This window comes from Hipposideros armiger, unplaced genomic scaffold (assembly GCF_001890085.2).
Source record: "Hipposideros armiger isolate ML-2016 unplaced genomic scaffold, ASM189008v1 scaffold_1546, whole genome shotgun sequence".
NCBI classification, from domain to species: Eukaryota; Metazoa; Chordata; class Mammalia; order Chiroptera; family Hipposideridae; genus Hipposideros; species Hipposideros armiger.
In genome coordinates, this window is record NW_017732896.1 from 124,764 (window position 1) to 148,843 (window position 24,080).

A 24,080-nucleotide genomic window follows, 5' to 3' on the forward strand; every position below is an offset into this window, starting at 1 on the left:
GAACTTGGAGGAGTCTGGATCGAAACTGAGGGCTTTTTTCTAGAGAGTTTATTTAGGCTTGGGGACCCTGTCCAGACTGTGAATGCCTCAGAACTGTATTTTCCTTTCTCCTCCCTTTCTTCACCCCTCCTTCCTCTTTCCCTCGCCCTTTTCTTTCCTTCCCCTTTGCCATTGCCAGTTTGTATCTATCCTCTGGCAAGTGGCACTTGAGCATTTAAAAGAGCAGAAAACTGATATTATGTTGTAGTGAAATCCTCAGTGTTGAAAGGGAGGTTTTGTGTCTACCTAGGTATGATTGTAACTGGGATGGTAAAGACCTCAGTCAAGGCAAGCTTGGGAGAGTTTGGAAATGGTCGGTTTTTATTTTGTTCTATAATTAATTCAATGGATTTGAGCAAGCCACTTGAATTTTCTGTATCAAATTGCTGAACACCATCATTTATCTTATTTATGCTTGTCTTTATAAATAATTAACATTTAATTCACATTTTGAATCATTTTTCAAGTGCTTACCGTGTTGGTTCATATTCTATTTCCAAGAATAACATATTGAGATAAAAGTTCTTAGCCCAGGTAATTTTATAAGAAATTGGGATTTAATTTTAGCATCCTTTTGTATTTCTGCCTGTCTTATGATTAGTAGCATGTTAAGGGCTTCAGATGTGGACAAATTTTTTATACTGTTTATTAGAACTATAGAACTTTGTTAAATTTGAATTTCTATTTTAAGTATTTTGATGTTGAAATTGTGTACATGTAAGGACTTTTGAATACATTTAAACTCAGAAAATATAAAAGTAATACTAGTAAAAGCAAATGTTTAAGGTCTATTGTAAGGTCCTTTATATGTATGTTAGATATTAATACATTTCATGTATTAATAATACATGATGGCACAGATAATTCAGTTTTGGGTCATTAATCGAGCAGAACAAACTCAAGGAAGAACCCGGAATCTTTGAAGCCCCTCTATACAAGTATCTATGGAGCTCAAGTTTATTGCTGACAAGAGGACATGGTCCTGGGAAACAATAAAATATGTCACTATTGAAAGCATTTTCTATGCTGATTTAATTTAAATATTAAATAATCCATAACAGATAAGTTTCAAAAGTGTGTGTGTGTGTGTGTGTGTATGTAGATATATATATGAAATACCTCAATTCTTAAGTTTTCTAAAATTATTTTCATGTCATTATAAAATGATCAAATTTCCTTGGCTTGTATTTTTTCAGTTTGTTGTTATTGCCTTATTTAGATTTGTTATTCATAAAATGATAAATCAAAAAATATGGTGATGTGACTGATCTGAATGTTTCTTTTTAATTTTTAATGGTCTTATTTTTTAGTTAAAATAATCACATTTTATAATATAGTTGTTTCTGAAGTGTTGCAAGTAATTTTTAAAACAGATTCCTATATTAAACTAGTCTGAAAAAATTAGACTGTTCTGGAAATTTTAACTATTTTAGTTTTCAAGTAGTGTTCTGAAATACTAGTTATGTATTTCAGATTTTTTATAAAAGTATCTTGCGTACAAAGAATAGGTGCTGGATAAGTGTTTCATTTTGCATAAAATAGTGAGTGATTGCAAGTTAAGTAATCAAAGTTGATGTGTTATTCAGTGGGCTCCTTTTTTGTCTTTTTATATCATGTTTTTAGTGACAGAAATTATAAAGACATAATAGTTTTTTTTCCTATCTTATTTGTGTTTGATAATTTCCTTGGAATTTTTCTTGATGTTTGTGGATAATATTTTTACTTCTTTTCCATTTTTAAATTTAAATAACTTGCCGTGCAAAGTGACTTTAAAAATCCCATTTCCAAGCAGTTTCATTATATTTAATTGTGTACAGGTCATCAAAATACATATTTTAATTAAAATATAAAGTAATTCAGGAAAATTAATTGCTATTTGTGTGTTCCATAGTACCAGATTATCCTTGATTATGTGTAACACAGAATAGATAGCTAAAACTTAATACTCTTCCCGTCTTATTTATCCTGTTGGTTTGGATCTTTTTTTATCAGTTCCTTTTTCAAAAGCATTGTCATGTCACTTACAGTTTAAACTGCATCTGTAAAGTTTTCTTGCATATAGCTATTGGAGAACATACTGAACATCCAAATGTGGTAGGTGAGAAGAAAATTGATAAACTACTCAACATTAGACTATATAATGTCAGATGACCTTTTATTTTTATTTTTTTAAAGATTTTATTGGGGAATTGGGGAAGGGGAACAGTTTTGGGGAATTGGGGAAGGAGAATAGCTAAGCTGTTGTCCTGTAATCTTAGTTGTGGAGGGCGCAGCTAGCTCAGCTCCAAGTCCAGTCACCATCCAGTCGCCCATCGCCAGCTGGCAGCCGCTCAGCTCAAGGTGTTGTGTTCAATCTTAGTTGTGGGTGGACGTAGCCCACCATTCCATGTGGTAGTCCAACAGGCAACCTTGTTGTGAGGAGCATGTGCTTTCACCAATGAGCTATCCTGCCACCTGTTGGCAGCTCAGTGGCAGCTCAGCCTGGGCGCTGCTCACTGGCCCATGTGAGAATCGAACTAGTGACCCTGTTGCTCAGAGCTAGCACTCTTAACCAACTGAGCCACTCGGCCAGCCACTCAGATGACCTTTTAAAAGATACAAATAAAAGGTACAAATGTGTATTTTTGTATGTGCTGTATAAAGCACTCTTGGTTCCTGAGTCTTGAAAGTAGCATCCCTTCCTTTAGAAACAAGTATCCTTATTCTAATGCATGTACTTTCGAACATCCTATGCCTTAGTCCTGTATCAGCAGGTAAAATAATTTGGAGAAGCTACTCTGAATTTACTGTGCTTGGAGATGGAAGGGAAGAGGGAGCTCTCTTGTATGGTTTATTCCTTTACCTATGATATTCCCAGAATTACTGAAATTGCCTTATAAAATTGACATTTGAATTTGAGGGCCCTGTAAAACATTGGCACATGTTTCCAAGAAAGGTGGTCCTTTATAATGAATAGTTTAGGTCTGTTTTGCAACTGCTCAGCTCTGCTGTCAGAGAACAAAAGCAGCCATAGACATTATGTAAAGAAGTGGGCATAGGGGTATTCTGCGTGTGTTATGTGCCATTGAGTAGGCTCTTACTCCTGGCAACCCTATGAATGAGTGACATCCACAATGTCCTGTTCTCAACAACCTGCTCAGCTCCTGTAGACTCATTCCTATGGCTTCTTTTACGGAGTCAATCCATCTCATATTTGGTGTTCTTCTTTTCCTGCTCTTTCTATTTTTCCCAGCATTATTGTTCTTTCTAAAAAACCCTGCCTTTTCATGATATACCTGAAGTAGGACAACTTGTTTTGTTATTTAGCCTCCAGCAATGTTTCAGACTTAATTTGCCCTAGGACCCACTTGTTCATCTTTCTGGCAGTCCAGGGTATCTGTATAGACAGTTTGTTTATAAAAACAAGATCAGGCAGGATTTGGCCTGTTACCCAGAGTTTGTTGACCCCTGTTCTACTCTTCACACAAACTCTCTAGAACATCTTTATTTTAGCCCACTCTGCTAGACAAGTCTTTGGGCCTAGGCTTTAATGGCCCTTAGGTGTCTGGCTTTCATGAGGGAAGGAGAAGGTTGGGAAAGGTCAAATTGTATGAATCAAGATTTGTGCATGTACAGTAAGCAAAATAACCTCTCCATCTGTAGCTACTTGGAAGAGTAAGCCTGAATTGTAAACCTTTACCCTATAAATATTTAGCAAATGCGTTAGTAATTGGTATAGCATTTATTGATAGCTACATTTATGTATTTATATAATATGTAAACATGTACAAGTAGTTGACCTGGCTTCCTAGACTGCATGCTTTGGAGTGTGCTGTTTCCTTCTCAGACAACAGATCACACAGCTCCCCTCCCGTCCGAAGTATACTATAGCTCATTTTGGAAGTATTCTAGTATTAGTAGCCAAATGAGTAGAGCATAGTCGATTTGTTGAAGATTTTCATTCTATTTGAATGGAGTTGTTTCTATATAGTTTGTCATATAAATGAATCATGATATGAGTACTAAAAACCGTAATGAGATGATGAAAATAATAGCACCTAAAATGTATTGTCTAATCATTAAGTACCTTGCCCCATTCTAAGTGCTTTATACACAGTCCTAGAGACAATATTGGTGTCCACGTTTCCCAGATGAGAAAACAGAATTAGATAGGCTGTCTTTTTATTTAGTTCTGATTTAGCTATGATGATGTAAACACAGAATTATTCTAATATCTTCCCATCAGTAAGCTGCTATCAATGAATTACAGCCTACCAATTTAGCCCCAGATACAAAGTTGAAGCAACACTTTTATTTTTATCATTTATTTCCTTCAGATTAGAATTAAGGAGTGCTGTTAGCATGGTTAAATGCACCAAAGTATTTTTATTACAGAGCACACCTACCCTGTTCATTAATGACACTTACAGTGTGAATTGGGGGCAGAGATGAGTGGGAGAGGCAATGCATTCCTCAAGATTTTGTTGAGATGTTAAGTTTTAAATTAAATTCAGAGATAGTATAGTTTTGTAGAAGATTTAATTGATTTATGGCAATATGTAGTGTCCTAATTTTGTTTTTAATTATATGTTTTCATTTTTCAAGTGATTTGATTTGCTTCTATAGTCTGTCAACTTTATCACGAGTAGTCCTGCTTCATGTTTAAGATAATTTAGCCTACTTGAAGTGGATTTTATCTATAAATATGTATTCAACATTATTTCAAAATATTTCTCAGATATTTGAAACTTTAATATGCTGATAATGTTCAGATGGTAGTTTATAACAATTATCACAGGTTGTAAATAGTTTTTAATCGTGACAAACATTCAAACTGGGACAGAGAAATACTTAAAAATCGCCCTCTGGGATGTCAGTTATATATTTTAAAATCAGTTAGAAATGGCATGAGTATTTCAAACACATTATTAGAAGAAATTGTTGAAATATGTGAAATCTCACTTTTGTATGAAGTACTGTCAAATTTCCTGTAAAAAGATTGTTTTTGATCCCATGGATTTCCTAAAGTTTTATTAAATGAAAAAAAAAATCAGTCTATTTACTTTTAACACTTCACTTTAAATAATGCTTGAATTATTCTGAGATGAGTTTGGTGCAGTTGGAAGGGAAACCTTGAAAAGGTAAAGTCTTTGGTTTTTAAATTTTTTTTTAAATTCAGTAGCTTAATTATTGATTGTAAGAGTTTTTGAATGGTATGACTACATTTGGAGATCAAAAGATTAACATTTCCCTGAGTTTTCTTCCCAATGGAAGGTTCTGAAGTTTTGTCTTATTTTAATGAAATAGTCCTAGCTCTTAAAACTCAAAATGGCGTATTTTGACAAAGTGTTTTATGAAAAAGAAGTTTCTGTGATTCATTTGGCAGGTTGTTTTGGATGAGGTATGAGAACAAGGTAGGATTTTTTTTTTCTTATGTCCTTGAAATCCTTTATTCCATTGGAATAATTGTCTGAAATTTCAATGACAGCATCCTGTGGCACATGATAAACTAGGTGTACAAATTGTCAGTCCCCACTTCAACAGTGTATTGAAGGGGAATGTTGTTTTTTCTACTCTCAGTCAGCTCCTAGACCTAGACTATCCGTCTAAGAGGGAAGCTGCAGGGCAAGGCTAGGTCACCCTGATCTCCTAGCAGCTTATCAAAAGAATAATATGGGCAAGTTGGCAAGGTCCCTGCTGTGAACGAAATCATCTGTCCGTCACAAGATGAAGATATTCCAACATGCACCTATAAAGAAAACCACTGCTCAGGTAAGTGATTAGAATCCTGGTGTTGTTTTGGGCAAGTGTTCATGTTGTAAACCAAAATATATGTGTGTTCTGTATTATCCCACAAATGATTTGCAGTGTACATCTCAGTAAGAATATGTCAAATATTTTTTCCTCTCTGCATAAGAGAATCTAAATATCAATCATTAGATTTTAAGATTGAAATCAATATATGATTATAAATCAAAAGTGAGTGAATTTGTAATTGTTATACACATTTTAGAAGTATTTTTTTTATACTGATAACATATTGTTGGGAGGTATAATTTAGGAGGGTGAGTCATCTCTGGGAAATTTTGTTTTGGAAAACTTTTGGAAATTTTCTTCAAAGAATAAAAATGATTGCTATTTTTAATTTTAATAACAGACTTAAAATTTAAATGGACTCCCCTAAATCAAGTGTAAGAACTAGAGAAAGAACGAATGAACCATACTTTTGGTAGACTTCTTTCCAATTTTTTGGTTTTTTTGTTTTCTTTTTCTTTAGGTTTCATTTTAGTGTATGGTTGATGTGAAAAGATGGAATTTGGATTTTCTCTTTCGCTATTTTTAACTTAGATTTTATGTGTAAAGCTATAAATAGTTTAGTACTATTTTGTAATGAACTGAAAACTTCTGGTTTATTGCTCCAGTCTTCCAGATTATACAGAAATTGTACTTGTGTTGTAAAATATGTCCTTTGCCTATAGAGGTTTGTGGAAACTTAGGTAAGAAGCAGCTTTTAGAAGATAGTGAAAGCCTAAGGAAGAAAGTGTTTATTTTCTTCTCTACTTGGGAAGAATTAACAGTTCTAATTTACTCTAATAACATAGTAGCCATCATCTACGTCTCAAAGCAATCATTCTTAATATATGTGATATGAACAGGATATGAGCATATGCGTAAACATTTGCCTGAAAATTTTAATCAGACTTTTTAAAAAAATGTTAGTTCAATTGGTATGAATTTATTTATATGAACTGTTACTATAAAAATAAACCATAATTTTAGTATCAGAATACAAAACATCTGAGTAGTACCCTCAACTATGTACCTAGTTGAGGACGATAAATATAAACTTTATACTTATCGTCAGAAATATAAAGCTCATCTATAAGTCCTGTAATAGGAAAGGTGACCCATGGCCCACTGGTATATGGAGAAAAATAATGTAAGTATATGCAATTTAAGAGTCGTTTTGTTTTCTTTACTAATGTGACGGATTCATGTGTCATTGGTAGAAACGGTCAAGTATAGTTGTAAGTACAATCAATAGCCCCCAGATAGGACACTGTCTGGTGTCCTTTTAATGACTAGTGTTATTGGTAGTATTACAACTTTTCTGTAATGTGTTACCATGTGGATTCTCTACTACGTTGTACATACTTTAGTGCCAACATTTAAAGATACTACACTTTTCTCCCCAATTTTACTTATGTTCTTTAAGTTTTACTATTTTGTATCTAGAAGTATTCAGTCCTTTTGGAATATTGTCTCAAGTTCAATTGAACTTTCAAATTTGAGTATTCTGGTAAAGGAAATTAATATAAATATTTTAAATGAAAGTGTAAAGACTTCATATGCATATTTTAGAAGTGTATGTTCCATTTGCACTACAGAAATTATTTATAAATTTAGACATCTAGTTTTTCTCTATAATGATCTTTTGTAGTACTCCCTAAGTGGAAGCAAACATACCTGTTCTGATCTGTGTTACAAGAAAAAACATTAAGTTGTTTTCTAGAATAAGGTTAACTCATTTAAATTTCAGAAAGTCTCCAAAAAAATGCCTTTTTAGATATAGGACAGTTAATTTATTCATTTAAGCCAAGGGTTTGTTTTGTTTTACTATTTGATTTTTGCTTTTTTTTTTGGCATTTTTTGGGGGGGAAAAAACATGCAATCTGTAACATGAAGCTATAGTTATTTATAGTAACCAATTTAGTAAAACAAGAGCCATCAGGTTGATACAGAGAGTGCCCATGGGCACATATTTTTTTCTGTAACTATTTCTGGGCAAGTTTCTCTTCTAGTCCTGAGATTTTGTGATTAGCATATTTGTCAACTTTGGGTTCGTATTCAAAATTTGTAGGTGGAAAGGTTGACAAAGCATTTATGTTTCTTACATGGTTCGCTTATTTAGTAAATGTTTTTTGAGGACTGGAATAGGTGATGGAGATACAATTAAAATTCAGAAGAAATACAGTAATACCTTGGTTTGCGAGCATAATTCGTTCTGGAAACAAACTACTCATATTGCAAGACATTGCTCATTTACCAAGTTAAAATGTATTAGAAATGTTTGCTGGTCTTGCGGAACACTCGCAAACCATGTTACTTGCAACCCAAGGTTTTACTGTATTTAAAGATACCAGGAAAACCAAGAGAATGTTTCAAAGGGATGTATGTGTTAAGGAGAAAGTCTTTGAAACTCCTATTTATAGGTGATAAGTAGATGGGTAGTTGTTTGAATTTATGTGTCTGTTGAAAAATAGATATGTATATCGCATATACACACATATGTACATAAATATAGAAATATTTTACTTTTTTACTGAATCTTTGAAATCGTAGGTGATTTTTATTCTTACAGTACATCTCAATATGGACTAGCCACATTTTAAGGGCTCAGTATCCACATGTGGCTAGAAGCTACCATCTTGGATAGTGTGACTCTAGATTATTCTTTCTCATTTTTAAGGTCATAGCTCCTCATTTCTCAGGGAACCATTCTGATTCCTCAGGCCTGTTAGTTTCCTTTCTTTCTCAGTCTTGTAGAATTGTATTCCTTTTCTTTAGAACATTTCTCATAGTTGTAACTTAACTTTTAATTAGATTGTTTGACACCTGTCTCTGCCACAAATGTAGGCTTGAGTGTTTCCCATTGTATTTCCAGTCCTTACACACAACTGATGCTCAATAAATAGTATTTGACTTAGTGAATTTTGCTAATTACTAGTATAAGGTAACTTGACCAGAGTCACACATTTAGTTTTAGAGTCAGGTACTAAATTCTTTCTAATTCATTTTGCTGGGATGAGAATATAAAATATCACTACGTAATATGAGAAGAAGTTTTCCTTGTAAGTTCACTTGTAATGGTATTTTCCTAGGTAAGCTATCATGTGTTTTTAAATAGTAGGAAGCTTTTAAACTATAAGAATAATTTTGAGTTGATTTAACAGACTTGATGGTAAAAGAGGTTTAATAACTTAAATTTGTATTTAAATTCCCTGTTTACATTCATCATGAAAATTATGACTGACTTAAATTATATAAAACTAAATTATTTAAAATGAATTTTTATAAGAATTAGGTCTTTAGATATTTTCATTGAAAATAGTAGTCTAACTTTCTTTTTAAAGAATGCTTACTGTTATTTTGATAAAGTGATTAAACCATCTGATCCACAGTATCTAATTACTTAAAATCCAAGAAATTATGTTATGGCCATATTTTAGACAATCATCAATTGTACCTTAGTCTTGAGTATAAAAGCGAAATTAAACATGTCTTTAATATAGGTAAATTTACACTTTTGTTTGTACTATGCAAATGGAAAGAATGCGATATATTAAAGAGTTGGGTAAGATTTCATTGCAAAGCTAATATTTTTACTGTATCTTCAAGGGAAGAAGAGGGGTAAGGGTATTTCAGTCAAAAGAAGAGCGCATACACAGAAACAGGGTTTTGTAATAGTTTCTCTAAGCAGTTAGAAGCAGATAATTCAGTCTGGCTATAACGTAGTATGTGTGGGCAGGGGCAGAGCCAGGAAATGAGTGTGGAAGGACAATTTAATAGTAGAATCATAAAGAGCCCCCCATGACATTTTAAGGAGCTTGAACCTGTCCTGCTCGGTAGGGAGCAAAGTGATGGAAGGGAGACCTGAAAGTGTGAATAGTGAGAAGACAGTTACCTAAAAAATAATGAGGCATAGATTTACCTTAGTGTGGGGATATGAAGAAGAGATTACAGGGTAAACACACTGTTTACTCACCCCCGTCTCAACCGCCTCTACCCTTCCCAACCCACTCCCCATAACCACCAACAAGACAGGAAATTGAGGACGGCATAGTTTTGGTAAACTCTTTTTAAGTATCAAGGATCATAATGTGTCTGTGTTTTAATGAATTTTAATGGAAATTTATTGTGTAACAAACTCTGTTAATTACTAAAGGACACGATATGTTTTACAAAGCAAAAATGATTGTGATTCAGTCAGTGTCATTTTTCACTGCATGCTGAAATTTTTAACGTAAATTATTTCATCCTCAAATGATAGCCTGATTATGCTGTGTGGTCATATTAACTTTAATCAACTTAAAAGTGAAAGGATATTCCAATAATTTGGAATTTAAAAATGATTACATGTTTTATTAGTGCATTGAAGTTTTAATTATATGTTATATGTTAGGGATTTTCAGATTTGTCAGAATTTAAGGACTAAAGTAGAAGTCTAAATAGGAAAGTTTGTAAAAGCACAACTCTATATACCATGAACCAACACTGTAACCAGGAACCAAGTGGTCAGGATGTTGCTTTGAAACCATATCTTTTCTTTTGTTGCACAGGGAGATCACAGGGGCCAAAGCAGCAGTAAGAAAAATCACTGTTTATTCTGCTCTGTCCCAATCCTGTAGCTCTGCTAAAATTTATTAGGAAAATCTCCCTTTATCGTAGTAATTGCAAGGGTAGATGGTCACACTGGTGTCTTTCTAACAAAGCTTTGCCACTGTTAACTGCAGCAAAAATGTCAAGCAGAGATGAAAACCACATGAGCCTTTCTCATTTCCCCTAGGCCCTCAGCTTCTTTTTCCGAAAGAGCAGTGGAAAATGAAGGTTTTTCTCTCTCTCTCTCTTCTCTCCTCTCTCCTCTCTCCTCTTTTTTCTTCTCTCTTCTCTCTCTCTATCTCTCTTTAATCCTTGTGATTCTCATCCTTCTATATTATTTGTGGGGTGCCACAAGATTGGTGATGTGATGGGCTTTTCATTTTATTCATTTTTTTAAGCCTTAAGTGAGGTTTTGGTGTGGCAAAAAATAGGTTATGTTTTGAAAATATTGGGTCATCGGGAAAGTCATGACACATTTTTGCATTGAAAAACATAGAAAAATACGCCATGACTTTCCCGACAACCCAATACATGCTATATAGCATTAATAATATATTTGATCAGTATAGAAATTCATAAATGTGACATTTAAATCAAATTTCATATTTTATCCTTAGAATTAATTTTGGTAACGTCACTATTTCAAAGAACTGGATTATGTTAAAATTTTTAGGTCTAGTTGTTTTGTTTAAATGAATTAAAATATATTTGTTTTTCCATGCAGATTCGAGTTCTGTGAACCTGCATTTGTGGTTGGTAACTGCCTCCAGATAGCATCAGATAGTCATCAGTATGACCGAATTTATTGTGGAGCTGGAGTCCAGAAAGACCATGAAAACTACATGAAAATATTACTAAAAGTGGGAGGCATTCTAGTCATGCCTATAGAAGATCAGGTAACCTCCACTGCCCTTTTGCTTAATGGCATGGAAACGAAAACATTAGTTTAAGATGGGAAGTGTAACATCAGTAAAGGTACATTGTAATTTTTAAAGAAAAAATACTCTTCATAGATCTAACTACACAGAAAAAATTTGAAATGGACTCTTCATTATTTAATTAAAGCAGGTATAGAAAAGATCCTTCTACTAGGATTAGCAGAGACTTGGTCTTTCACCTGAGCTTAGCTCCTACCTGTGTGGTACAGTTGTTCCCCCTTATCCTTGGTTTCACTCTCTCTGGTTTGTTATTTGTTATTAATACCTGTGGTCAGCCATGGTCTAAAAATATTAAATGGAAATTTTCAGAAATAATTCTTAAGTTTTAAGTTGGGTGATGTTCTGAGTAGTGTGATGAAGTCTTGAGCCTTCCTACTCCATCCTGCATGGGACATACATCATCCCTTTGTCCATCATCTCCACACTATATACACTACCTGCCCTTTAGTCACTTAGTAACCTACTCAGTTGTCAGATTGACTGTCACAGTAATGCAGTGCTTGTGTTCAACTAACTTTACTTAACAATGACCTCAGAATGTAAGAGTAGTGGTGCTAGCAATTCGGATATGCCAAAGAGAAGCTATAAAGTGCTTCCCTTAAGTGAAAAGGTGAAAGTTCTCAACTTAATAAGGCAATGAATCATCTCACATCATCATAAGAAGAAGGGTGAGTACAGTACAATAAGGTATTTTGAGAGAGAGAGAGAGACCACATTCACATAACTTTTATTACAGGGTGTTGTCATAATTGTTCTGCTTTATTATAAGCTATTGTTGTTAATCTGTTACTGTGACTAATTTATGAGTTAAATTTTATCATAGGTATGTATGTATGAGAAAAAAATAGCATATATAGGGTTTGATACTATCCACAGTTTCAAGCAACCATTGGGGGTCTTGGACCTATCCCCTGTGAATAAGGGGTGACTACTACATTTGCCAAACTGCTCCCTCCTGTTCTCACCTGTAGGTGTTCATTTGAATGTGATACTCTCTACTAGGGGCTCCATTTCTAACATATTTTAATTCTTTGAACATATAAAAAAAAGAAATCTTATTTGGTTTGGGTTGGTTTGGATTGTTTAACTCCATTAAAGAAACGAGCAAATTTTTAAATCTTCATTTAGTACAGCATAGATTCATTTGAAAATATTTTTCAGCTATTTGCCTGTCAGCAGTTTGAAATTATTAGGTATAATAAATATATGAAATACTAATTTACTCAGAATATGGGTTGGTCTTTTAAGAGCAAATTACTTTAAAAGTTTATGAAAATGCATTTCAAAAAATACCTTTAATATTCATATTAACCCAAATCTGAGATGTTTAAAAACACCTTGTGGTTTGTGTGGTAGAAGATAGATTGTCTAAGACGACTATGACCGGACATGATGTTTTAGAGTTTACACTCGTATATCTTGGGGGTCCCTTAACATCACAACAGATTATTTTCATCTCAGTGATTTCATCATTATCATGCACTGTTCTCTGTAACAAATTGTTTGTCAGTTATTAAAAAGATATTATATAAAGACATTCATTAAAAAACATTCCAAGAAAAATATTGTTACTTGAATGCTTCCAGAGTTGAGACTCCCAGATGAACAATCTTTTTCTGTTTTCTTTTTTTTACCTTTTTTTTTTAAGCTGAGCCATCCTGCCTCCTGTTGGCAGCTCAGCGGCTGCTCAGCTCGGGCCGGGACTCGAACCGCTGTTGCTCAGAGCTCAAACTCTTGAGCGAGCTCTTAACCAACTGAGCCGCTCGGCCGGCCCCTATTGTCTTTTAAAAACATCAATGGGAAAACATTTAAAATATGGCTTCCCTTTGATGTTTTATTAAACATTTATTATATGACATTATAATAATGTAAAGTATAATAATGATTTTTATAATATAAATTGAAGATACTAACTTGATCAAGCCATGTACTGAGCTAATCTTTTTCCAAGGACTGGTGATGGGTGTTTGCTGAGTAGGTATAACTTCTAATCTGTTCGTAACTAATTACATTTATTTGTGACATATCAAGTTGAGATTAGAATCTGTATTTTATTACCATCATCGAAGATCATGAAGTTGACTCATTAGTACAGTAATTAAAACATGATTTTATTAATATAGTGCTTTAACCAAACAGCTGAACCTATGTGAAACATATTTTGGGAGCCAATGGCAGGTATGGATTGGAATTATACCCCTAGAAGCTATCATACCCCAAATATACTAGGCAAAGTCACTTGGCCATATTTGAATATTCCATTTACATTGAAATATCTATCTTGAACAGCAAATATTTGTTATTCCTTCTGTATTTTATAGTAAATATTTAAATGAAAGTAATCTGGTTACATTCAAATACAAGTGATTATATAGCAATCATTGGCAATTATTTTGTTAAACAAAATTGTGACTGTAAGGTAATCACATTTCTAGAATTAAGCTACTCTGTTTCTTTTTTTCCCCTCTAAATAGTTAACACAAATTATGCGAACTGGACAAAACACTTGGGAAAGTAAAAATATTCTTGCTGTTTCATTTGCTCCACTTGTGCAGCCAAGTAAGAATGATAATGGCAAACCAGATTCTGTGGGACTCCGTAAGTAACTATTGGTCCTTTCCAATTGAACTGTGACTTCAACTCCTGTTAGGATTTAATGGACTATTTAATTATGAAGAAGTAAATAGATACATAGTAATATATTCAGTGGATTTATTCAACTTGTTTTTTTTTGTTGTTTTTTTTAATAAAGCCCTACCTTGCACCAGAGAGTTAGCTGTCTTCATGGAAACATGAAAAGAAAGGGCAAGTGTATGAATTTATTAATTTAGTTGTGAGTTTATTAATTATAATTTATTAATTTGGTGGCACCATTTTTCATACAGAGGGACAGCAAACACAAAAGCCTTTAGTTAGGCTGAAAAGAGCTTGGTCATTCCAGAAATAAGGTTTAGGGTAGTTAAAGCTCATTGACTACGCTGTAGAGGATAGATTATATATAAGAGTTTTCTTATACTTGAAGAGAGTCAGTGTTGATATGGATAGAGTTAGTTGTTTGAAGGTAGAAAAATAGAGGACTATATAGATGTTGGTGGAGGAAAAAGAGGGATCTAAAGTTTGCCTTGAGCAGCTGGTACCATTTATTGATGTTTGGAAGACTGGAGGTGGAATAGTTTGGAAATAGGTATAGGAAGATCAGATATTTTATTTTGGCCATGTTAGAGTTTTCTGTTAGCAGATAAGTGTCAGTCTAGTGGGTGTATACCTACTGCATGAGGGAGGTATAAATTGAGAATCCTCAACATAAAGATGGCTTTTTAAATAGCTATGAGAATGGATGAGAACACTTAAGGGACGGTGCAGATATAGAGAAGAGGTGTTCGATTGGACCTGTGGTCCACCAAATTCAGAGATACATCAGACAATGATGTATTAGCAAAGGGTGAGCCAGAGAGATGGAAAGACACAGTGAGCACAGTGTGTTGAAAACCAAGAAAGAAAAGTGTTTCAAAAAGGTGGGAGTGATCAACTTACCGAAGGCTACTAAGACCTTGAGAAGGAAGAAGAAAGCATTAAGTAAAGTTCTTAATAAATGAACTTTACCATAGTAGACGTATTGCTTTAATTTGCTTTCTAAATGAATTTATTTCATAGTAACCCAGCTTTATAGAAATTCAATTAAATTTTTTCATTTTACCCTCGTGTAAGCTATGTGATTTTTGTGGCCCTTTGGGATGGTTTAAAGACTTATATGAAGTAGTATTTATAAAGTGCTTGGCATGTAATAATTGCTTAATAAAGAGTAGTGTTGGAATTTTGGGAGGGTCAGTAAATTACACCCATATTTCTCTGTTCAAGTTCTTACCAGTGGAGAGATGCTCTTGGGGTCAGATAGCTAGGAACTGAAATGTCAGCTTTATTACCAACCAAAGTAGGTAGGAAAATATGGCTTAGGTCTTAATGAGACAGACTTACCCACCCAGTTACAGGCAATAGTGGCCAAATACTCTACTGTGTATGGGCTTACCCTGTAAATAACCTCGGTAAGCAGAGTTCAGTGTGTGTACTTGTAAGTAGACATATCCTAATGGAAAAGAGAAGGGCCAGCTACTTCTTACCAACTCATAAATTATACAAGCCATTCTTCCTGCCTTGGGGAGGAATGAATGGGTGTAGTGATGCAGAGTGATCTATGTAATTCTGTGGTAAGTATTATTCTCTGGGAGTGTCAGTGGCATGGAGGTCTCTTTCCCAGGACCCCTGGAAAGGGCTTACTAGCAATCTTCTCCAACAGGAGCTGCCATCAAGGAGGCCCATTGACCATACTTTATGGACTTATAGGATTCATAAATTCTGACTCAGTGCTCTTATTTTTATCTCATTTAGAAAGAAATTAGGCCCTCAGATATAAAAAATTTTGAACCTTTTTAATTTAGAAAGTGTTATCGACTATTTTTTTTCAAATATACTTGCTGATTAATGTATACAACTTAAAGAATTTGAGTCAACCTATACAAATCCACATTAAGCTATTATATAAGGAAAATTAAAAAGTAAAATAAGGATGATTAAAAATAAAGCATTATCACAAAGGCCCTATTAGAAATATGAAATTATTCTACCAGAATGTTAAATTTAGACTTCCTTCCAGTCTAGTCAAAAAGAGATACATTTTGAGTGTGCTCTGGGACTGAAAGGGACTTCTTTCTTTCTACCACCAGAATCAAGTTATTGTCACAAGTATTCATATACATTACACAATTATTTCAATGAAGTCTACTTTTCTTGTTGACTGTACACACCCCTCCCCATATATACACATGTATGATACATATATGTGCAAATGTATATGTATAATGTGTATTGTATAGTATATAGTCAACTATACTATAATTATTGAATACTTAAACTCCTTGCTAAAAGCAACAATAGTAGCAAAGTAAAACTATTTTTTCCCTCCTATTTTCCAAGCATTAGAATTACAGTTTGTTTAGGACAGTTTTGTTTAACCTATCTTACCTGGTTGGAGAATCATAAAGAGAAATAATGAAAAAATTCTCAGACACATTTTGGTTTTGACAAACGCCTAACCATAAGCATAGTGTGCAGCATATATAACTGTACTGACTTGTAAAGTTACCTGTAGATTTCTGTGCAACAGCTATTTAAGTATTTTACTTTGTAACTGATACTGTTATAACCCTCAGCATTCTTCTTTTTATTTGACACTTTTCCTAATTTAGTGTCCTTTAGAAGAGTCTTGGTTGTAAATGTGGTTTTATAGTCACATTTTATGAATGGCATGCATGATAATATACTTGAAATAAGCATTTTTTGTTCTCCCTCATTTTTAAGGATATCAGCACAAATAGATCTCGGTAGTTAATAAGGCTGTCATTGATTGGGTTGATGTAACTGTGAGTGTAAAGTAGGAATAAATCTGGTGAAAAAGGACAAAATGGGAGAAGAACCTAAATTTTAAAACAAGTTCATCATACCTCTGAAATATTTGTGGGTATGATGATGTGTCTAAATTTTTCATCAAAACAACATGGGGTGGGAATGGGAACAGGAAATGGGACTGCTGATGAAGTAAGATGGGCCATAGGGATAACTGGAGGCCGACTCTCAGGCATCTGTGGTTCATTATATTGTCGACTCTCTTTTTTGTATATAATTGAAAGACTACAATAAAAAGAAAAAAAGTCATCAGCTACCAACAGCAACTTATAAAAATGAGTCTGGAATTATGTATGAGTTTCTAAAAAATAAAACTTCATATTCACAGAATGAAAATTTTCATTATTTGTCAAAATTTAATAAGCTATATGGAGAATAAGAACAAGTGTCCTTTTTTGTTTAAATAGCTTTCTGTTCAGAGAACAGTATTTAATTATAGGGGGTTAAAATATGAAAGAATGTTAGTACAAAAAAAAAACCCTAAAAAATATAAATGTAAATTCTTTGCTAAATGTATTTTGTAGCTATAAAGTTGCTCGTGTGAGCTGTTACTAAAATACTAGGTTGTCAGAAAAGTTATGATGTATTTTTTCTGTTTTTCATTGCAAAAATGCGTCATGACTTTTCCTACAACCCAATATAACAGTTCCTCAAATTTATCACTAATTTTTATTCAACTTTAAAGTCATATTCCTTTCTTTTTTTGGTATGGGACATTCTAAAAATAAGAGCATACTGCTCAAAGTTCAGGGCAGGAAGGGGTAAAGGAAAAAATGCTACACCAACTAGAGGAAAACCCACCAGTATTTCTGTACTCCAGGTGTGTATGGATTTTTCCACACTGAGCAAATCTCCAATTGTTCGTGGACACGAGCAAGGTACTCTATTATCTAACTCACTAACCTGTGTTAGCACAGACCCCACAGGTTAAGGGCTGTGTCCCACAAGCCTTCCCCCTTCTCCAGCTTCAGATGCCAATTGCAAGTCCTGGCTGTCACCTGTGTTTCTGACAGCCTGGCTGTAAATTAGAGGTTCCCATGACCCTCTCCTGGAGTTCTATAATTTTTTAGAGTAACTCACATAATCCAGGAAAACAGTTTACTTACTGGACTACTGGTTTATTATAAAAAGATCCAATTCAGGAACAGCCAGATGGAGTTGATGCTGAAGGCAAGGGGCGCCATCCTCCCAGAAACTGCACGTGTTTGCTCATCAGCCCAAAAGCTCTCTGAGCCCTTTTGATCAAGTTATTTATGGAGACTTACAGATTTTTATTAAAATATAGCTTACATACAATATTAGTTTCAAGTGTACACCATAGTTATTCAACATTTTTATACCCAAAGTAGTGACCACCATGATAAGTCCAGCAAGCATCTGACACTACACCATTCCCCCTGGCAACCAGCCTAGCATCCTTAGGGGTTTACCAAAAGTCACCTTATTAATGTCAACTCAGAGGTGGTTGAAAGGAACTTCTTACTAACAACATAAGATACTCCTTTTCATCTTTATGATCTTATCATTTAGGAAATTTCAATATTTTAGGAGCTCTGTCAGGAATGGGAAGCAAAACGTATATTTCTTCCTATAAATCACAGTATAACAAGGGACGAAAGAAACCATAAATTTTGGCACTATGCCACATTGCACTATATGAAGTTGCTGTTTTTGTAAGCTAAAAATGGCCAAAAATAGTTGGTTTTAGAGGTTTGACCTAAATAAAATACCTTTTCCAATCTTTAACAAACAAAAATGAAAGTGCTGACTGCTAGATTCTTATAAAATCTATGTAGAGACTACCTTTTGGGAAACAAATAGAGTTTATGTGTGTGTTAGAGGTAATCCTAATTGTAATTACAGAGTGAAAGCTTCGATTCAAAATGAGATTTTATAGCAGTCAGGATTAATATTGCCTGGTTGATTAAATCCTTATCTCATAACTGGAAGCATTAGAAACAAGGTACTGTCAAAGAATAAAATATATTGGGGATTTTTGAATAGGTAGGGCTGAGAATTACCTAAAAGTTTTTGTATCATTCAGGAGAACTTTGAAACAAAGTTCATATGGATGCTATTTTAATACTTCTGAGTGTTAGAAGCTACTAAAGTCAAGTGTGAATCCTTTTCCACTCTGGTTCTAGTTGGTTCTTTATGAAGTTCAGGTATTCTGACAGTTTAGGATTGGAAAGTTCATCATTCTAACTGTCCCTGGCGTGGCAGGCAGTGTTATCAGAGGAGGGACATAATTAAAGTGTTAAAAGAAAATACCAATAATTTGAGAGAGGTTTAAGAGCAAAGACCATCTGAAAAGACTAATTATAGCTTCTATTTCTATATAGTTTCCAAAACTCTTCCACATTTATTTTCCAGCCTGCCCTTTTGCAGAGCTCCCTGGAGCTTAGGCCTTTCTTCTTTGTTTGTATCCCCTCTTAGTGTGCTCTCCTACAGGGCCCTGTGGGGAGTACGAAGAGGAGATGCACAACCCCTCTCCTCCTAGAGCTCACAGTCTGATGTCAAAGACAGACCACATACAAGTAAATGAACAAGGCAGGATTTCAGATGTTACAACAAACATCTAAAAAGTTTAGAGGCGAGGTACCAAAGTAAAATAAAGAAATAAAAAGTACCAAAGTAAAGAAATAAAACAAATGATATTTTAATGCTGTTTAAGGAAGGTTGTGTTTTGTTTTGTTTAGGTATTTCAGAAGGATCCTTGATTATAGTTTTATTTCCACAGGGATGGAAACTAGGAAAAATGAATTTGAGGTGGTGACTAGAGAATTTATTTCTGTATGTATAAAGTATTGGAATAGCCTATAAAGAAGAATATATGGTTTTAGGGCTTATGCATTTATACATTCGTGGGAGACGGGAATGAAGCAGAAAGGATATGTTCCAACGCTGTGATGTATTTGATAGAAGTAAACGTCAATAACAAAGAAATCCGGCATTTCTTTGGGCTATTAAGTGTTTCTTTACAGCATGATTTCTGGGGACCCTTAGCATATTAACCAGTTCTACTTGTTGATTTACAGAAAGATAGAAAGTGTGTGTGTGTGTGTGTGTGTGTGTGTGTGTGTGTGTGTACATGAGCTTGTGTGTATAATAGCTTTATAGCTTAGACTTGGGCAGCTGTTCAAGTGTTGCCTTTGAGTTTTTTTAATAGACTCTTTCAACATCAAAATGCATAAAAAAAAGTAGGGTAAGAATCTCTACTATTCTTGTCCCATATTTAATTCTCATGTACTCTGTTTGTAAGGTCTTATTTTTCTTTCCAAAGAATTTTTATGAATATACATGGGGACACACAGATATCTATACATATAAACCTCTGCACTGTCCACTCTTGTCTGTACTTAAAACGGTACTTGGTGTTTGGTGAACACCCTGAAATCTTTTGTTAGTTGCAAGTCAAAGTTTTTATACTTCCTGTGTTTTCTAACATTCGCTAAGAAATACATGTTTTGTTCCATGAAGAAATGAACAATATATAATGTTTTACTTATGTTTTGTATGTGTGTGTGTGTGTGTTTTTTATAGCCCCCTGTGCTGTCAGGAATCTACAGGACTTGGCTCGTATTTACATTCGACGCACACTTAGAAATTTCATAAATGATGAGATGCAGGCCAAGGGGATTCCTCAAAGGGCTCCACCCAAAAGGAAAAGAAAGAGAGTTAAACAGAGAATTAACACTTACGTATTTGTGGGTAATCAGCTTATTCCTCAGCCTCTAGACAGTGAGGAGGATGAAAAAATGGAAGAAGATAACAAAGAAGAGGAAGAGAAAAATCACAGTGAAGCAATGAAGCCAGAGGAGCCACCTCAGAATTTACTGAGAGAAAAAATCATGAAGCTCCCCCTCCCTGAATCTTTAAAAGCTTACTTGACATATTTTAGAGAAAAATAACTTAAATCAAGAAGAAAAAATGCCTACTGATAATTCCTTTAGTCTTGAAAATGTAGCATTTGTTAGAAGAGAGAAATCTTTCTTTCATCAGAGTGAATTATAGTGGAAAAAAGTATAATTTGTTTCTGTCTTAGTAATAAAAATGAAATATTCAGTGATTTAAAAAAATCCCTTTTATAAAATATATTTTTCTTTAAATCTTGGAAAAATTGCTGTTTTAACTCAGAGTGACTTCAAGAGTGGAATGCAATGAATAGTCAAGACTTTGTGTACTGTAAATCCTTTTCTGATTCCTTACAGATTTGTAGTGGTGAGGGTTAGATTTAATTTTATATAAGGTTAAATAATTGTTAAGCATATATAATCTTATTTGAACTGCAGTTGTTTGCATTTCCTCTATGAAAACTTTCTTATTGTCATAAGGAAATCAAATGCTTTGTAGACCCACTTACCTTACTTTTTTTGCAATCACTATTGCTGAGTTACTATAGATGTATTCCGGGCATATATGAGTGCAATAACAATACAGATATTGAATAATTTAGCTTTAAAAACAGGTTTCATGGAATTCAACAGCACTGCTACTTTTGCTTTTGAATCTATTGCCAAAAGACATGGGTAAAATATCTGCTTCTCTCATAGAGATTTTAAGAGCACATCAAGTGAATATTAAAGTAAAAACTATGTACTTAATACAACTCTTAATTTGTATGGACCCTTTACATTTTCGATATTTAAAAATAATGAAGTTATATTACTCTCTGGAGTTTTAGACGATAGTATATTTAGGATTGTTTTTTCTATAATCCAATATATAAAGTATTTGGTTTAAAAAAATCCATTGTTGATAGCACAGTGAGTGAAAAAGCATGAGTGACATCCACTTCTTGAATCATGCTTAATAGCACGGCCAGAACAGATTTGGTCAGCAGGTGCACTTTAGCAAATGGAACTGGTTCATCTGAGTATTTATCTTTGACAAAGTAGGCCTGAGCTAGCCTACATTTGCTTTGAAATTCATCTTTGTAGTAGAAGAAATATTCACAGACATTGTATGTAGATGCCTTTTGTTTGAAAATCTACTTCAGAATCATAGTGTAATCTTTGGGACCTATGCTGTGTTCATTTCCCATGTTTTTCTTGTTTCTTTTGGTAAAATTATAATGATTTTCATTTTTTGCTTAATGTCACATACTTAAACTATCCATCATTTGAATGTTAGTCGTAGCTTATCAGTGATAACACAGGGTAGTAAATGCCATTATTAGTTTATTTTTATCCTACTTGGGCCTGAAAACAGTCATTCCTTGTTAAGAATGTATGCATTGTAACATATTTAGTAATTAGTGTTACAAGGATTAAATATTTTTTAAAAGGAAAAAATTGAGAGTATCACTTATTACCATCAGCATCACTATTAAAATAGTTGGGCTTCTTGAAGCATATTTGATCAATCAGTGTATAGTGAAAGGATTATTATCTCTTTGCAAAGATTCAGTTATTAGTAATACATAAATGGTTTCAAAAATCTCACCTCTGGTAATTCCATGCATCTAAAAACAAATGTTTGAAATATTCTAAGCATGAACTATCCCAAGTAAATGAGGATATTTTAGTCATGTGAAAAATAATTTCATGGAAGGTATTTGTTTTATACTGGGGACAAGGATAGGAGGAGTTGGGGGTATCTCCACAGTTTTTCTCAGATCATTACCAAGCTGTTACTGTTACTGAAATGCTCCATCTCATTTCTATCAAGGTAAAAAAAAATAGTTTCATACAATTGTCATCTGTTAGTAATGTTCATTTTCTTTTGAACTAAATGTTAGTTTTAGACGTTTTTAATCTTGAGTTCCTGGTGCCCAGGTATTTTTATCTAGCCCTCTCCCCTCTACACACTCACACACACACACACACACACACACACACACACACACACACACTGTTGTTTTTGGAGCTGGGGTCCAGATATGTAAACATGTATTCTTAAATGATGATTTTACTATTCAGGAGAGAGTTTTTGTTAAGGATAAATTTTAAGATTGACTTTTTCATATCATCCTTCATTCTGTTGACCTTGGCAAAGTGTACAGCAGATTTTCATGATCATTACATTTTTTGTCATTGAAATGTATCTTTTTGTTTTTAAATGCATTCATTTTACAATTGTAACTATTATTGACTTTAAATAAAGAAGTAGAAATGAAAAATAAAAATTCAAGTGAAAGCCCTTTTATCTATTAATGGGAATATATTAGGATGATTAAAAATTTATTGGGTTTGTGTTTATTTTTTAATGCACTCGTGTTTACTTGAGAATAGGCAATTGTGCTTTATAAGTGGAGAAGTAGCAAATAAAAATGAAATAAAATTATTGAAAATGATGAGGAATATGTTCATTGGATTTTACAATCAGATAAAACAATAGAAGTAATCTAATCCTATCTTATTTTGCAAGAGAAAGTAGACCTGGGGAGGTAGCATGATTTTCCTAAGTCAGACAGTTGGTTCGAGATGGCTTGAAACAGCATCTAGCATCTGATAAATCCCAAGAAATTTATCAATGGCACCATAACTACTAAGAAAATAATTTAAATCTTTACTACTTATTGATGTATTTGGTTCTAGTATTAATAAAGGAAAATACTAAAATGGCATATATAGTGGTTAAACTAAAATGCAAAAAAAATGTAAGTGTTGGTTTCTAGCTGTCTGAGGGTGTAAAAGTGAAGCAAAACCTGTTAAATCATGGGAAGAGTTGGACAATTATTTTAAATAAACAATTGGATATAATTAAGCATCATTCTCCAGTGGCTTGGCTTTTATTTTTTAATTTACAAAAATTTGATCCAGCTATGGATTTGGTACAGCTCAATTACAGTGACCACTTTCTGTATTTGGGTATCTCATTTCCTTTTGACTGTTCCCACCTCTGAAGAGTGTGGTTTTCTTTGAATTATCTTTATAAAATCAGTAGATAGGAAGGATATTTATAAGATAATGTGTAAAGTACAAGGAATAATTCAGTGTACATGTAAATATAGCAAGTCTTAACATAGTTGATAGATTCTTGGAAACTGACTTTCAGGTAAACGACATAAACCAATTTTATCATAGGCTAATTGATATAAGTTTCTACCTTCTACTTTTGATCACAAAAACATCACCAAACTTCTAAATAAAGACCCAAAACATTTGTAATATTAAACACTGAAATAAATGTGAGTTGTAAAACAACATTATTCTTTTTCAACCCACTGATTTGCAGTTCAGGGTTGTGGATGGCTGGAGTCTTCAGGCAGCTCAGGGAGCACAGTGGGACAGGATGCCCTTCCATCATGGGGTGCATCACATCCACATTACTGGGACAATT

The 24,080-nt window shown here is 33.7% G+C and overlaps 1 protein-coding gene across 2 annotated transcripts in view; it reads left to right on the plus strand.

Annotated features, from left to right (window-relative positions):
* Window positions 1-23,510, plus strand: part of PCMTD1 (protein-L-isoaspartate (D-aspartate) O-methyltransferase domain containing 1) — a 38,307-nt gene extending 14,797 nt beyond the window's left edge. Inside the window, exons 1-4 of one of the 2 annotated variants that reach the window (XM_019634218.1) lie at window positions 5,404-5,790; window positions 11,123-11,294; window positions 13,811-13,934; window positions 20,340-23,510. In XM_019634218.1, the coding sequence (XP_019489763.1) occupies window positions 11,241-11,294; window positions 13,811-13,934; window positions 20,340-20,707 (546 nt within the window). In that variant the 5' untranslated portion in view covers window positions 5,404-5,790; window positions 11,123-11,240 and the 3' untranslated portion in view covers window positions 20,708-23,510. Of the gene's footprint in view, window positions 1-5,403; window positions 5,791-11,122; window positions 11,295-13,810; window positions 13,935-20,339 lie in introns of those variants that run through there. The other variant, XM_019634217.1, reaches the window with a different exon arrangement.
* The last annotated feature ends 570 nt before the right edge of the window (window positions 23,511-24,080 follow it).